Source organism: Aspergillus ruber, assembly GCF_000600275.1.
Source record: "Aspergillus ruber CBS 135680 unplaced genomic scaffold scaffold00002, whole genome shotgun sequence".
NCBI classification, from domain to species: Eukaryota; Fungi; Ascomycota; class Eurotiomycetes; order Eurotiales; family Aspergillaceae; genus Aspergillus; species Aspergillus ruber.
The window spans coordinates 250,700-265,774 of NW_024467298.1; the positions used below are offsets into that span (position 1 = coordinate 250,700).

The window sequence follows — 15,075 nt, forward strand, 5'->3', positions numbered from 1 at the left end:
CTATACGGAGCAATTCCTGTCCAATTGAAGAAGGGGGGGGGGTAGTTGTTGATGTGCCATAGATGAAGCATTTCTTAAACAGCTTGCAACGGAGATTGTTCACCGTAGGACTGCCATTCATCTGCCAGAAATTGACGTGGATGCGGAGGTGATAATCAGCGACCAGACGATCCACATCCGTCCCTGGTGTATTCCTTTTCTCCCAGTCATCGTATAAGGCTTGGGAAGTTCAAAATTTGGATCAAAGGCCTCCGATGTCTGTTTTTCCAACCACATTCTCAGCTTAACTAATAACCTCTCGATCAATCAGGTGGATTAACTTGTAGAGTATGCGTTGAATTCAAGCTTCTTAAGACTACACAAGGGGACTGCCATCATTTTGCAGTTATCGGATGATACTGGATAGCTTTTATCTTCTTCTTGCTCATAACTTGTCACCCAACAGTGATGTCAGTCCTGGCGACCATATTGCTGGAACTCAGCATCGATTTTGCGGATCGTGAATGCTTTTCGATGAACCTTCACCAGATCCATCGCCTTACTAAACAGCACAAACAAATCCCTCGGGATATTAGGATCTGGAGCCCCAAGCCTAAATCCAATCAACCCGATGGAATGGTAGACTGTAATCCCTCCCCCACTTCCGGCAGATCCTCCGCTTTCCTAATACTCTATTTGTTCTTGGGTGATGTTTGCCTTGGTCAAAGAAAAAAAAAAAAAAAAAAAGTGATGCTCTGCGGTGTATGTTATCGTTATCCACTCCCATGGCGAGGATTTTAGGTGGATTACTAAATTTGTATTAGAGTGGAATATGGGTTATTATTCCTTTGTAGAGGGCGCGGCTTATGCGGAGGATTGCAAGGCATGTTTTATGTGTTTCATCCCCACCAGTCCTTTACTCATGTAGGAAGATTGGTCTATATTAGTTCCCTGATTTCTAGGAGAGGCGGTTGAACTGGCCCAGTCTCTATGGCTGTTGTTTCTTTTGCGATCGGTTAATTGGTAGACGAGTATTGTTTGAGCTTGCTCAAGGTCAATTGTCTCTGCCTATTTACATCATTGATGTAGTTGGCTCAGGGCTCTTACCGACAAGTAGGCAAAACTCTCTTGAAAACATCATAACATATAACTTCAGAGGCTTAAGTCAAAAGCAGCGTAATCTTGGATTCGGTTAGATTAGCTGTTTCTATAACCTTTGCATACTACTCATAAACTGATAGGATCAATTCAATCAATCAATAACAAGAGCAAGATGTCTACAGTACTATTCGAACAACGCGTTGTGCTGCTTCTCCTTTACGCGGATGAATTCCTTAGTCGTCTCTAGGACCCTAATAACCACCGCAACTTTCAAGCTCCTCGTGCGCACCAATCCTCGACAAACCATCCTCCCAGTGCCAAGCTGGAATCCCGTCCTGCGTTTCTCAGACACTCGCGATAAACATCAATTTCATTAAACACATCCACTACGTCATCGTCAAACCACATCCCCCAGAACGGCATAAGGCCTGTTCCATAAAACATACTCTCCTCGATTATTTCCCAGGCCCTGCGGTCCCAATCTGAATCAGGGGTGTCGAACGGCGTTACTCCCCGGGCTTGAACTGGTCGTATGAGCAGACTACGACCCGCTGGGTTCTTTCAAAGTTATCCACATTGGTGTCGAAGCTCTTCATCAAATCTGGGTAGATGGTTGCTATTAGGATTATTTCTCGCTCAAAGGGAGCGGGGTGATGGGTCTTGGAAGAGCCGTGGGTGAAGCACTGGTGGAGAATGTCGCGGCGAAGATTCCTCGCTAGGGGAGTGTAGTCATTCTGCCAGAGCTCAAGGTGGATTAGGAGGGAATATCCAACCAGCTTCCATTGAACGTCTGTCCCGGGTGTGTGGTCAAATTGGAGATAGTCGACGTCAGGAGAGACAGGAAAGTAGGTCTCCCACGACCGTTCAGAAACCACGTCCGTAGCCCAGTTTATAATCCTCCAATTGATCAACTTGTGTAACTCCTCCGAATGCGCCTCAACAGAGATATTCTTGACGTTTCTCAGATCGCAGAACGGAGCCGTCATCGCGTCGCAGTCATTCGCCTCTGGCATCGGGTAGCTCTGCTCCTGCATGTCCCCCTCTTCATCAGACTCCCAATGGTGGTGCCACTCTTGGTTACCGTTCTTCTCAAAAATTATACACAAATAATCAATGGTAGAGGCGTTACGGAGGAGCTCTACGAGCTTAGTCACCTTGTCGAAGAGTATGAATACCTCAGCCGCACTGTCAAAGTTCGGAGCGTAAAGCTTGATGACGATCTCGCTGATTATATGAACTAGTAAATGCGGGAAGCCTCGCGTGTGTGCATTTTCCATGTCTTTAATAACCCATGTCGCCGTGAGGGCCGTTGCTAGGAGGTAGTGTTCTGTTATGAAGGTAACTCGTAGCCACGCATCAGGGCACGGCATGAGTTCGAATTCTAATTCAGAATCATCGTAAAGCGTGTTAGATACTTCATAATGGAGAGCACTACTTGTACGAAAATAGCTAGGTCTTTTTCAAAATCATACTTCGCGCCCTCGCTGTCCTCGCCGCAGGGCAGGAAATTGAGCCAGGTGCGCTCGCGTATTTCGACGGGGAGGCTGGCAAAATGGCCCAAAGGTGTAGGATCTATCTCCATTCCTCTCAACCAGATGCTCTTGAAAAATTTTCTTTCTTAGGAAATAGAGTGTGCAGAAGAGTTATGGTAGGTGATTAATTTTCTAAGGATGACTTCTGTTTATCAACAATGCTTACATCGTTGGTTTAAAACAATTCAGGGCTATTATCAGATAGAACAAAGAGTACCATAGGCAGCACTGCATAGTCTTCTTAGCAGTAGTCTTTTCTTTGTCTGTTGTGGGGATGAAACGCGGGTTGCCGTTGGCATTGTATCGGCTTCTCGGTTAGCCCTAATGCCGCTTTCGAATATCCTTTTTTTCTTCACCAAAACTATAGTTTACATGTATGTAGTGGGAATTAATGCTGGCATTACTGTTTAAAATATTTGTATTGCGGGTAATGGGCGTGTATAAGAGCAGTTTCGAAGCAGTCTTGTATATTGTCGTCAACCAGTCAGCGTAATATCAGACATAGCAACGACCATCCTGAAGCATCATTCTCTGGTATGGCATCATAGCATATGAAAAACCTCGAAGATGACTCTTCGTTTCTCATCATACTAGTTTATAATTTCAATTAGACAAAATAGCAAACCAAACAAACTCAGGCCAGATTCGATATCACGAGATGACAGGCTCCGCACAAGCTCCCCGTGCTCTTCCTATTCAAACAACCATTGCCCTATCAGCAGCGATAATTAAAGACTGGCTCAAATTACCTTTATCTAGCAGTAATCCTGTTTGGGGCATGGGTGAATCCTTTACCAGTCAGGTGGCGTGCTCGAGCAGCATCGATACCCACTCGAGCATTCACCTCAGCCCTCAATGGAAATCCCCGCTACCAGCCTTCATATTGTTAGACCCTTTCTTCGGCATGGGTCGGAGCTGTCAACGCACGAAAGCAGGATACTTACTCCGTTCCGTAGGTTAAGGATTGTTTATTGGGCTTCGTAGCCCAGCCTGTTATATAAGCCCTAGATTTCTTCCTTCTTCTTTCTTCTGTCTTTTCTCTCCTCTCTTCCTTTCTTCTTCACTTCTTCTCACCAACTTTATGATTCTCTACAATCATTATTATCTTTCCATCATTTAATACTTATCCTCATCTACAATCTATTGACAGCCACATCAATATGTGCCACCCTGCCATCCTCTGGTACGGGTGCGACCACCTCACCCTCACTCAGCTTAAATGCCCCCTCGACGTCCTCAACATGGAGCACATTTCTGACGAACTCATCCTTGCTTGCTCAGGCAACGCCTGCTGCCTCTGCGCCCTTCCTATGATTCCCAATATCCAAGAACTCAAAAGCAACTGGCTCTCTGGCTCAAAGGTTGCCAAGTTTTTCAACGTGGAGACTGATGATAGAAACATAGAGAAATTCATTATTCTATTTTTCGAGATGGGACATCATGTGCAGTGTGAGGAACATGCTGCTTTGAGACTCGATGTTGCTACTACTTCTCGTTCTCCTCCTGCTTCTGAGTCAGGTACTCCTGCTCCAGAGCCTGCTGTTGAGCCTACCCAAGTTCCGTCGCCTCGATCTCCTGTTGCGAAGGTATGGAGCTGAGTATTTTGAGCGTTAACCTTGAAGACTAATAGTAGTACAGCAGAACAAGCGTGGTCATTCTGCTTCTCAAAACAAACTACCTCAGAACACCCAGAAAAACAAAGCCTCGACCTCAAAGCAGTCTGAGACTACGACCACATCTCAGACTCAGACTCAGACTCAGGTACGAGCTACAAGTCCAGTCGTCGATAAAAATCTAACCTAAAAGACCCAGGTCGTTCAAAAGCCTCCTCACTCCCAACCTACACCCGCGATCCAGCCCAAGCCCATGGCAACAGCGGCTAAGGCCACAGCTCCGGCTCCGGCTCAGACTTACGCTAACACTCAGGTGAGAGCTTCCAATTCCAGTTCTCGATGAAAAAAGCTAACGATAAGTCCCACGTCCAGTGCCCCCAACCTACACCCACGTTCCAACCCGTTCTCACGCCCCAAAACTTTTCTCAACAACCTTTCCCTACTCCTATCTCTCCCCCGCTACTCAAAACCAAAGAAGACACCCTCCTAGCCGAGACTTTTCTTCAGTGGAAACATGAGCTGGATCTTTCCGGTGGCGACTTTACGGACGTCGATTTTGAAGATATCCAGGCTTACATCGAGCTGGAGGAAAAGTCTGGTACCAAGCACGAAAACCAGGGGCCGATTCAAGGCCTGACTGGAGCTGGTGCTGTTTTTGATGCAGAGTTGCAACAAGTTTCGCAGCCTCCAACTGTCCATCATAGTGTCAAGGCTCAGGGTGATCGCATTGAAAATCGTGCTCATGCTGGTGCTGCTCTTGATACAACCGTCCAACAACAGCAGTCACGCCCTATTCAGCGGCAGGCTCAGAACATTCAGACTTGTTCTGCCGTTGATGCCACTTTCCAGCAGCATCGTATGAGCCCTGTGCATTATGACGCTCATTTGCAGACTCCGAGGCCTGTCAAGCCCAATTTCCACGCCCAGCAACCACAGCAAAACAGCACTCCCCTCCACCACACTACTCAAGAACTTCCCAATATGAACGTCAACGTTCAGCTTCCACTACAGAGAGCTCCAGTTCAGAATGCTGCCGGTTCCAGTGTTCACACCCATCCAGTCCAGCATACCGCTCAGAGACCCGTCAACGTGGACACTCACGTTCAACTTTCACTTCAGGCTGCCCAGATCCAGCATCCCAGTAACGATGCCCACCCACAGCATCCCATTCAGAAACCTGCTTGCGTGGATGGCCATGCTCAGCGCTCACAGCAGCCGAATGCTTCAACTCAGCACAGCGTGCAGAGCGTTCCTCATCAAAGGGCTCCTCCACAACCTGTTCCTCAACAAAACACCGCTCCCCAGCAACTTCACAATACCACAGCTCACCCCGAACAAGCTACTACTCCCTACGACGGTACAAACTGGGGCGATAAAGGTGTCTATCTCCCTGACAAAAACGTCTACTTTGCTGGCGACAAGCCTCATTCTCCGAAACTCGACGCTCTTCCGCTTCCTGAATTGGGTACTATTTTTCCTCGTTCTGAGAGCGACTCCTTGGTTTTGAAGGGGCATTTTGACGAGCAGGCGTCGTTCTTGGAATTTACAAACATCGATGAGCTCTGCAATGAGTCTGGTGATGCCATGATGCTGGATGTTGCAGCGTCTTCAGAGCATTATATTGCAACCGTTCAAGGTAGCCATGGACAAAACAGGCACCAACCCGCTGATCCTCTGTTGTTGAACCAATATGGTAGCCAGGTGGCCTACGATCGTGTCCAGACCAGCGACTCGGGGCGAAGCACTCCATCTCACATGAATATGAACATGGACACTCAACAACCTGCTGTAGTGCATCAATTCGTTCAGCAACCCGCTCAAATTGTATTCCACCGAAACGACACCAATTCCAGGACTCGACTTTCTTCTGAAGAAATGCACCAAATTGCCACCGTTCCCAAGCCAAAGCGCAAGGGTCGTGGCAGACCCAGGAAAGCTCAAATGGCTTCTGTCAAGATTGTTGACAACGGCAACAGCAACGGCACCACCAGCCCTAGCAACGAGAACGTGAGCACCGCCAGCACTACCAGTGCCACTGATATGCCTACTGCTAGTACATCCACTACAACTATCGCAAATGATCCAACGCGTGGCATATCTAAAGCCACTGCCGCTACCTCCCGCATAACAAAACAGTCCACCACAACCCCTCCCTGCCCATCCACGACAACGACCAAAGCTCGCTCGCGTTCAAATAGTAATACCAGAACCAACACAGCCACCGCCTCCGCCACAAAAATCAAAGGTCGCGGCCGCAGCACCAAGAAGAATGAAGACAACGAGCCCAAAGGCACCCTGGTTACCATCGAGAGACCCCCGGCCGATAACACGGCTGATCCGACGGAAGAGTATATACAGAGATATAGTAACCCGGTGGCGATGCTGTCTCCTTGTTCAAATTGAGCGATTAAGTTGGCGCGAGTTGAGTGGAGTCGCACTCGAGTGAGGTGTACGGGACTGAGGTTGGTTGGGGTTGATGCATATACGATGGCGGATGGATGGACAATACATGATATATGGGCTTTTCTATTCTTTTCTTCTTCTTCTTCTTCTTCTTCTTCTTCTTCTTCTTCTTCTTCTTCTTCTTCTTCTTCTCGATAATTTCGCAGTTTTACATTCGTGTTCATTCTTTTCCTGCTCACTTTTTCATGGTTTTCAGGTTGTCCTCTTGGTTAGTCGGTTAGCGATTGCGATGGCGATGGTATTTATACGGGATTTCTATGGATGAGCAGGTTTACTCTTATTCTTCATGATGTTTTCATTTCTACCGTCATGGTCATGTTCTTTAAGCGATCTTTTCAAACTTCATTTTCTCATTCATGTGGATACTTTCAATTTTTCAGTTCGTTCGGTACATATTGGATTATGGATTGTTGATAGGAAAAGCGGTTAGGGCTCAATTGGCGAAGCTTCAAAAAATTCAATTCAGGGATATAAAGATTCTTTTGTTGTTTCAGATTTTTTATTCTCTTCACTAAAAGCTTTGAGGTTTTTGTCTTGAACAAAAACCGGATAATGAACAATAGAATGGACATGGTATTGAACTTTTCAGCATCTATCCTCATTACCCTGGCATAAACACTTCATAATCATAAACCTTAAGACGAGAGAAAAGAGAATTTACTAAAATCCCAAATCCCCCTCCTCATCAAACTCCCCCGAAACATCCATCCCCTCCCCATCCTCATCATCCTCGTCCAACCCCTCGAAGATCATGAACTTCTCGTTCTTCGCATCCGTCTCTTCTTCAACGACATTACCGTCCTGAACCTCGCAATCCTTGAGCACGCTCTCGCGACCGATTTTGGACCGTCGTCCGACGATACATCCCGTCAACTGGCATCGTTCGCCGACCACGGCACCGTCCATGATGAGACAGCGGGTGAGGCGTGCGCCGCTGGAGATGTGACAGTTTGCGCCGATGACAGATTCCTTGATCACGCATTTTTCTTCGACAGTTACGTTTTCTGCGAGAAGGCAGTCTGCTTTGGTGACTGTGCAGCGCTGGGCGATGCCGGCGGGGTATGCGACTTTTTGGTTATGAGCGAAGGGCGAGGAGGCTGTGCGACCGGCTTCTTCGACGGATTCCAGTTTGGCGAGGCGGAGGGTGATGGAGAGGAGAATGGCGGAGTTGTCGATGCGGCGGAGGAGCGGGGCGGAAGGCATGGAGGAGTGCACATAGGCGAGCATTGGGGGGACGATGAGGTCTTTTGCGGAAGATTCTTTGGCGGCGGCTTCGAGGCTGGAGTTTGTGCGGGATGGAGCGAGTTCGGGGACGCTTCCTGGTGCGGTTGTGTCGCGGGATGCGCCGGCACCCGCCTTCGTGGTACTCATGGCTTTGAGGTCAATTTCCTCCTCGAGAGCCGGGCCATCGTAGCTGATGTTCTCGCCATCTTCGTGCTTCACGGGTTCGAGGATTTCCCTCAATCGCAGTTTGTCACCTAGACCTGCCTGCCACCCCGACTTTGCCCACCAACCCACCAGGTCTTCACTAACACTCTCGAACCTTTCGTTCAAACGCGCAAGATCCTTGACCCAATGGGGGAAAACATAGATGTGGGCATCGCGATAGCTAGACAGCATCTTAACTTGCGTGTGCTTTTTGACCAGAGAGTGACGAATGAGCAACCCCTTATCCTCTTCCATCTTCTCCTTCAATGTATCCATCGGCATGGACAGCACAAGCTTGGACAAACCAAACCGTATCGAAGCCGGTCCATCTAGCGGATGCGATACGGCAGGCGCCTCGTCCTGCTCGAGAGGAGTCGTAGCCAAAAAGTCCGTCACTTCCCCCTTGACACTCTCTTCCCTGCCTTGGGTCTGATAGTACACACCAAGTCCACCCCGTCGGCCACCTTGCTCACCACCCATTCCAACGGATCTCGGACCGTGCGTATGGCGACCGTCGCGAACTGTCGACCCGCCCAATGCACTTTGCGAAACCATCCATGCCTCCAGAAGAGACTCGCCTGGGATATCACAAATAAGGTCACAGGGAAGGAGGAGGAAGTCGGACTTGATGCTCGATTGAACTTCGGGGAGACGGAGCAGCTCTGCGGTACCAGTCGTCAAGGTGAGATCGGCCGGTGCGAGGACGGATGCGGAGGGCGAGGGGAGGGAGGTAAGGTGAGGGTTTTGCGAGAGAGCTGCTTCCAGCGGCGCCTTGCTAGCGGGAGGTGTGATAAGTGTAATGTCTAGATTAATCAAAATCAGTCAGTCGCCAGATCAACTAGGTCCAAGGCGTGTGCATACTGGTAATTCCCATGCGATAGCACCAATCCAATGGGTACCACAGCATCGGACGGTTCGCAATTGGGATCAGAGCTTTGGGGAACTCCTCTGGGTTCGAGGTGAAGGTGTTGAGGGAGACGCCAGGTCCGCACAGAATGAGAGCCTGGAAGCCTGTCGGGGGCACAGGGACAGAATGAGGCATGGCAACTGCTCGTCCAGTTGAACTTTGGTATCGTGGTGAACGCGGGGGAGGGGAAGTGAAATAGATGAGCTTCTAACAGAAGTGATGTCGTTTATATCAGTAAAATAAAAGCCCAGTGCAGCCGCGGGAAGCTCTCTATTAGCTCGAAAGGCGTATATTCACGAGGTCAGATGGAAACACTGCGTTCTGTCCTGACTCACTCTAGACAGTCAATTGTGCTTTTTTCGAGAAACCGCCCAGCATCACGTGCCGATAGCAGTGCTGAGTCATGGTCCGTGCAAACTATGCAAACCGTAAATTACAATACTGTACCATACACCAACACCGCGGCAACCCCAGTAAACATACGTCCAATGATTCCTCCAGCCACATGTTTCTCGGCTCTCCGAGGCTATGGGATCAACCTCCGTCTTTCCCAGGTCGTCCCTCCCTCCTTCCTCTCCCTGCCTCCAACCTCGTCTTCCTTCGTAGGAGAGACATGCGATGTGACCTTCACGATCCGCCACCCGATCTGAGATTCTATGCGTCTGGCTTAATTGACGTCTGCGACAGCAATGTCTTTACCTGATGCTCGCCGCCGGCGTGGAGCTGGCATTGGTTTTAGCCCAACGGGGCAACGAACTGCCCTAGGATACTGGGTACCACTTGCTGTGACTGTTGGCGTTGCAACAGCTGGTATCGCAGCATGGATTTGGAGTGAGCGGAGCGATGAAGACGAAGAAGACGATCTCGGCGAGCAATCCCGGGACGATCTGGACGAACAAGAGGATGGATTCCCCACCGCGCGTGGTCCTGGCGGGGAAGACATGCCTTCTGATATAGCAAATGATGATGCTGGAATGATGGCTCGTATGCACAACACTCTACGGCGGACTCCCAGTCCCCAGCAGATCTTCGACGGCGCCAGCAAACGAGTTGCGGCCGGTGTGGCTGCTGCAGGGGCGTTCGTCGGTGGACTTACTTCAATCCGAGAAGAGAACAGAGGCGACTTCGAAGATCATTCGAGATGGTCAGAAGAAGTAGAGTCCAGGGACAATGAAAGATCTCAGCAAGCTGATGAGGCCCCGACGATGAGCGGTGCACTCCCGACTCCACGCGGAGCAACTCCTGGGAAGAAAAAGAGCGTTGCCATTGTTGTGTCCTCTGCGTCATCCAATAGTCTTGAAGACTCCACCTTTGAACATGCGGTAAGTTCCATTCCTCGGTTTCTAATTAACAAGCATGCTGATAATGTTGGAACAGTCTGTTCTATCTCACCTTCCCGAACACATCGACGAAAACACCAAGGTCTTCGTTCTGATCTATGCTCCCGATCTGAAGCGTGGTGCTAACAAAGGAACCTCTCCCAACCAACCTCTATCTGTCACTTCATCCTACTCTAATATCAACCCCGAAGACGCTGCTTCCTCCGGTGAACTGCCCACCGTTGAGCCCCGCCAAATGGACGAATCCGAGGGCAAGACACCGCTTTTCAAGACCTTGTACTCCCAGGCCCTCGCGATTGTTGAGAAGGAAAATACAATCATGCCGTTCAGCACTGAATCCGGATACGTGCACCTTGTGCGCCATCTCTCGCCAGAGCTTGTATATGTCCAAGAGTCCCTGGCAGGCAAGGATGGATGCGCTGCTCAGCATGTCTCCGGATGGGTCCGACAGGTAGTTATTGTCGTTGGCGACGAAGGTGGCCGTGGTGGTCTCATCGACAGTGACGACGAATCAGCCCTCGCGGAGAATGGTGAGAAGTGGTGGCAGAAAGAAGGTGTTACCGGTATTGGAAAGCGCATCGATGTTGTGGATGTGCTCCGTACTGGATTGGACTGGCGCCGCAGAGTGCGCGGTCTGGACTAAAAGAGCCGTGCATGCTTGAACTCAACTGGGCGGCCATGTCGATATAGTTAATGGCTGAATAGTTATACCTGTTTCCTGTTTTCCCCTTGTGTCTTTGTCGTGATTGGCTTTTGATTCCCCCTGCTTCGTCTTTTGTTCGCTTTCTCAGTTAATGTTTCTACATAGACGGATGATTATTGATCTCTGTCCTAGTTACGCCTGAATGAAAATAGCTCTACGAATCTAACTAGTATGCCATTCTGTCTGTTCGATCCCATGCCTTCGACCTCGGTAAACATCGCGCATTTCATCGCACCCAGTATGCGCCAATTGTAAAAATTTTCCTGCTCTCGCGCGCAAGGCTTTTACCATGTATATAATTCACTGGGAAATCAATCACTATTCTCTAGCAATAATAATCGAAGTAATGTCGGGCTATTCATTGCGGTCGAACTAACCGAAAGCGGTAGTCATGTGAGCAGCCGGCGTCTCGTTCGTCCACGGCTTGGCATCAACCAACTCCCTCTTGCAGAGCCTCACCGTCGTCCGATGGCCATCCCCCGACGGATCCCCCCGTCATCCCCGCAATTCTCAGCTTCTCGGACCCCGGTGTCTCGTTTGGCTAGTTTCGCTCGCTTTCGTGCATCTTTCCGCTTCGACTCCGGCGAGTTCGTTGTTGTCCGGTCCCGTCCTCCGCTCCCCACATGTCTCGCGCATCGGCTACTATCTCATTGACGACGTTAGAAGCGACGGCGTTCATTTATCATCTTTAATCCCGCGGCGCGATATAATACGGGAAGTCGCATCAACGACTCGCTGAATTTCCCCCAAGTCGCATCGCATTAGACGGGGGATCTCGCAGCGCGACCGCAATCCAACCATGGCAACGGTCATCACCAAACCCGCCTCCCACCCTCCCAAGATGAAGCGACCACCCCCGCCTTTGGGGGGTCAATCTGGGCTCAACGGAATCAGAGCTCCTCAACAATCCCCTTCCTCCTCTTCTCCTTCCTCTGCGTCGAAGCGTCTCCCGGGGTCTGGTCAATTGGATGCGGCGAATGCCACCGGCGGTCAAATGGCGAATGGCGTCAATGGCGCGTCTTTTTTGAACGTTTCCAACAACAAGGGTCCTCTGAACCGACCGAGAAGGGATGCGCAACGAATCGCTGACCATCCTACACGGGTACAACGGTCATTATCGAAGACAATGCCGACAGACAATGACCGCCGGGTAGGCAAGTGCCCTGAGCCATATGGTAAGGCGCCTATTGTGAAACGGGTTCCTGTTTACGGCTGAACTAATGACTATGATTAAGTGAAAACGACGCCCTATATCTTGAAGAAATACGCAAAAAATCCTCCCTCCCTTATTGTCCACCTCCATCCGACCCACTTTCGTTTTGAACAACAAGATGGAAGCTTCCCTTATAATTCTGAGATGAAAGTAATCATCGAACATATTCGCGCAGGGACTGTTCCCCATGATATGATGGAGGAACTCTTGCGAGCCAATGTTCGATTCTACGAAGGTATTATTTTGGCCATATACAAGGTGACCATGTCATAGCGCTAATCTGATCGCTAGGTTGTTTGATCGTTCGCGTGGTTGATCACAAGTCGGCCACAGCGCAGGCCAGGAAAGCAACGGCCACGCAATCGAATGACAACAACTCACCTTTTTCGATCCACAACTACAACGAGCATATTACTCCATCACCTTTTGTGCCATATCCTAAACATAATCAACTGGCCTCTGAGCAAACGGCCTCAAAGACGGAGACTGCAACCAATGGTACTCCTAACCAGAACAAGGAAGTTGTTAAAGATGCGTCGGCGAAAGAGGCTCAGGCTCCGCTCAAGCCTAAAGTTTTTACAACGGTCCTTCATCCTACCACTCGCTCGCTGCAAGCAGAATTGACGCTGCTTGCTACTACCCCTGACCCGAGAGCTGCCAGGCAACAAGCGGAACCTTCGAATGACCAGACCAACGGTCACGTCGCAAAGCGACAGAAGATGCTGGTTGAACCGCAACATTTGCTGGAATGCGAAGCTAAGCTGACTAGGGCATTGGCGCCACCACTCTTTTTGGAACCTGTGGATAGTTTAGGAGCTGTACAAGACCTTCTGAAATTCATGGAGAGCCCGATGCATCGTGATCCGCCACCATCGCCCAAGAGACGCAAGCGAACCGTGGCTGAACTTGAAGCGGATGAAGCGCTGGCAGCTGAGGAAGAGCGATTCATGCTCATCATGGACGAACGTTTGGAGTCAAGTGTTTCGAACGGTGCAGGAGGGACGAAGTCCGCTGTTGATGAAACCAGCGGCGGTGCGCCATTCGAGCCGCGCTTCTCCCGATTCAAGACGCTGGAGAACATTCGCATGCAGCACGAGGAGAAGGCGAAGCGGGAGCACGAGATTAAGCTCAAACAGGAGATGGCCAAGAGACAGCAGCAGGATATGGAGCGAGAACGACGTCGGGTTCTGGAGCAACGGCAGGCCGAAGAACACGCCAGAGAAGAAGCTCGACGACAGCAGCTCGCGGCGCAACAGGCACAGGCACAGCTTGCTGCTCAGCAGCAGCAGAGTCGCCTGGCCCAAGCGAACGGTGTCAGTCAAGGGCAGCAGTCTTCTCCGGTGGTTCGCAACCAGACACCGCTCAACGTCTCTTCGCCCATGGTTGCAAATACGATGGCTACACAAGGGGCTGTCCCTATGAGTATCACATCGTCTGCACAAGGTGGAGCTGGCAGCCCACCGCGACCTCCGTCAGCTTTGCAGCACGCTCACCCGAGCGTCATAGGGCATCCTATGGCCCCATCCAGAAGCCAACAAGGGGGACAGAGCCGGCATGGAACACCGCAAATGACCCAGGGAACGCCTGCGATGTCTCATGCGACTCCGATTATGCGCAATGCGACACCTCGGATGAGCCACGGCAGCCCAAGCCACTCGGGTATCTCTCAAACTCCGGTAATGAACCAGAGCATGATGACCACGCCGCAAATGGGCAGTGGTGGAATGGGCTTGACGCCACAGCAACAACAATTGTTGTTGCATCAGAGACAACAGGCGATGATCGCTGCCCAACAGGGAAACCTTGGGCACAGCGGACTCACCCCGCAGCAGTTTTCCCAGTTGCAAGCCAACGCACATGCACAACAAAACATCCAGCAATACCAGCAGCATCTGTTACAGCAACAGCAACAGAACCAGCAGCAACAGCAACAACAACGGATACCGAATCAGCACGCATACCAGGCACAGCTGATGCGCGCGCAGCTCACTCAAATGCAAATGGCGCAGAATCAACAGCAGCAGCACGCGCAACATCCACAACCACAGAACCAACAGGTTCAAGCGCAACAGAACGGGGGCCACCAAGGCAGCCCCCAAATGACTCCCCAACAACAGCAGCAACAAATTCTAATGGCAGCAGCACAAGCCAACGGCGGCCATCTCCCGCAGAACTTCCAAGGCATAAACATGGCTCAGCGCTATACCCAACTATACCACCAGCGACTCCTCCGCCTCCGACAAGAGATGGCGCACCGGTTCACCGGGCAATACGGACCGCCCTCGCAGTATCCGCCGCATATTGCACAGCAGTACGGCCTTGGACTCGAACGCAGCGCCAAGGTGTGGGTCAACGAGCTTATGAAACGAGAGCGCGAATCCGTACAGCAGCAGCGTGCTAGCCAGGTCGCGGCTGTTCAGGCGCAGGTGATGCAGCAGCAACAACAGCAGCAACAGAATATGATGCGAAATGCATAATGTTTTTTTTTTTCTTTTCTTCTGGCGTGGTCGGGATCGTCCACGTCTTTAAACTTTTATTTTTGCTTGCATTGAATTTATCATTCCCAGGATTGTTTATGGTTTTGGACTGTATAGGAAGACTGGCGTTGAAGTTCGTTACTTTTTGGCTTTTTACTCTTCTACTAACTTCATACCTTTTTTCCTTACTAACTACTAACCTTTTCGCGTTGGCTTATTTCGCTTTTCTTGTCGTTTGTGCATCGTGTACCAATTGGGAAGGCTTATTCAGGGGCGGACAGAATATACCATTGTACAGGCGTATGTTGGCAACTTGTAT

At 50.2% G+C, this 15,075-nt stretch overlaps 5 protein-coding genes across 5 annotated transcripts; 3 read left to right on the forward strand and 2 right to left on the reverse strand.

Annotated features, from left to right (window-relative positions):
* Positions 1 to 1,586: 1,586 nt before the first annotated feature.
* EURHEDRAFT_447268 (uncharacterized protein) lies at positions 1,587 to 2,662 on the reverse strand (the record flags this gene model as incomplete). The annotated part of the gene is given in 3 exon segments (XM_040783659.1): positions 1,587 to 1,823; positions 1,908 to 2,535; positions 2,553 to 2,662. 3 exon segments carry the CDS (start codon positions 2,660 to 2,662, stop codon positions 1,587 to 1,589), a joined length of 975 nt encoding a protein of 324 aa, XP_040642539.1.
* A 1,110-nt stretch (positions 2,663 to 3,772) lies between these two features.
* Positions 3,773 to 6,628, forward strand: EURHEDRAFT_399179 (uncharacterized protein; the record flags this gene model as incomplete). The annotated part of the gene is made up of 4 exons (XM_040779905.1): positions 3,773 to 4,198; positions 4,251 to 4,373; positions 4,425 to 4,538; positions 4,559 to 6,628. The coding sequence occupies 4 exons, from the start codon at positions 3,773 to 3,775 to the stop codon at positions 6,626 to 6,628; spliced, it is 2,733 nt and encodes a 910-aa protein (XP_040642540.1).
* Positions 6,629 to 7,057: 429 nt separating this feature from the next.
* On the reverse strand, positions 7,058 to 9,359 carry EURHEDRAFT_527904 (translation initiation factor eIF2B subunit gamma). The gene is made up of 2 exons (XM_040787036.1): positions 8,978 to 9,359; positions 7,058 to 8,919 (listed from the first exon to the last, which is right to left on the reverse strand). Exons 1-2 carry the CDS (start codon positions 9,156 to 9,158, stop codon positions 7,349 to 7,351), a joined length of 1,752 nt encoding a protein of 583 aa, XP_040642541.1. The 5' UTR covers positions 9,159 to 9,359; the 3' UTR covers positions 7,058 to 7,348.
* A 353-nt stretch (positions 9,360 to 9,712) lies between these two features.
* EURHEDRAFT_446864 (uncharacterized protein) lies at positions 9,713 to 11,006 on the forward strand (the record flags this gene model as incomplete). The annotated part of the gene is made up of 2 exons (XM_040783633.1): positions 9,713 to 10,345; positions 10,401 to 11,006. The coding sequence occupies 2 exons, from the start codon at positions 9,713 to 9,715 to the stop codon at positions 11,004 to 11,006; spliced, it is 1,239 nt and encodes a 412-aa protein (XP_040642542.1).
* An 859-nt stretch (positions 11,007 to 11,865) lies between these two features.
* Positions 11,866 to 14,756, forward strand: EURHEDRAFT_399182 (uncharacterized protein; the record flags this gene model as incomplete). The annotated part of the gene is made up of 3 exons (XM_040779906.1): positions 11,866 to 12,241; positions 12,302 to 12,514; positions 12,571 to 14,756. The coding sequence occupies 3 exons, from the start codon at positions 11,866 to 11,868 to the stop codon at positions 14,754 to 14,756; spliced, it is 2,775 nt and encodes a 924-aa protein (XP_040642543.1).
* Positions 14,757 to 15,075: the final 319 nt, after the last annotated feature.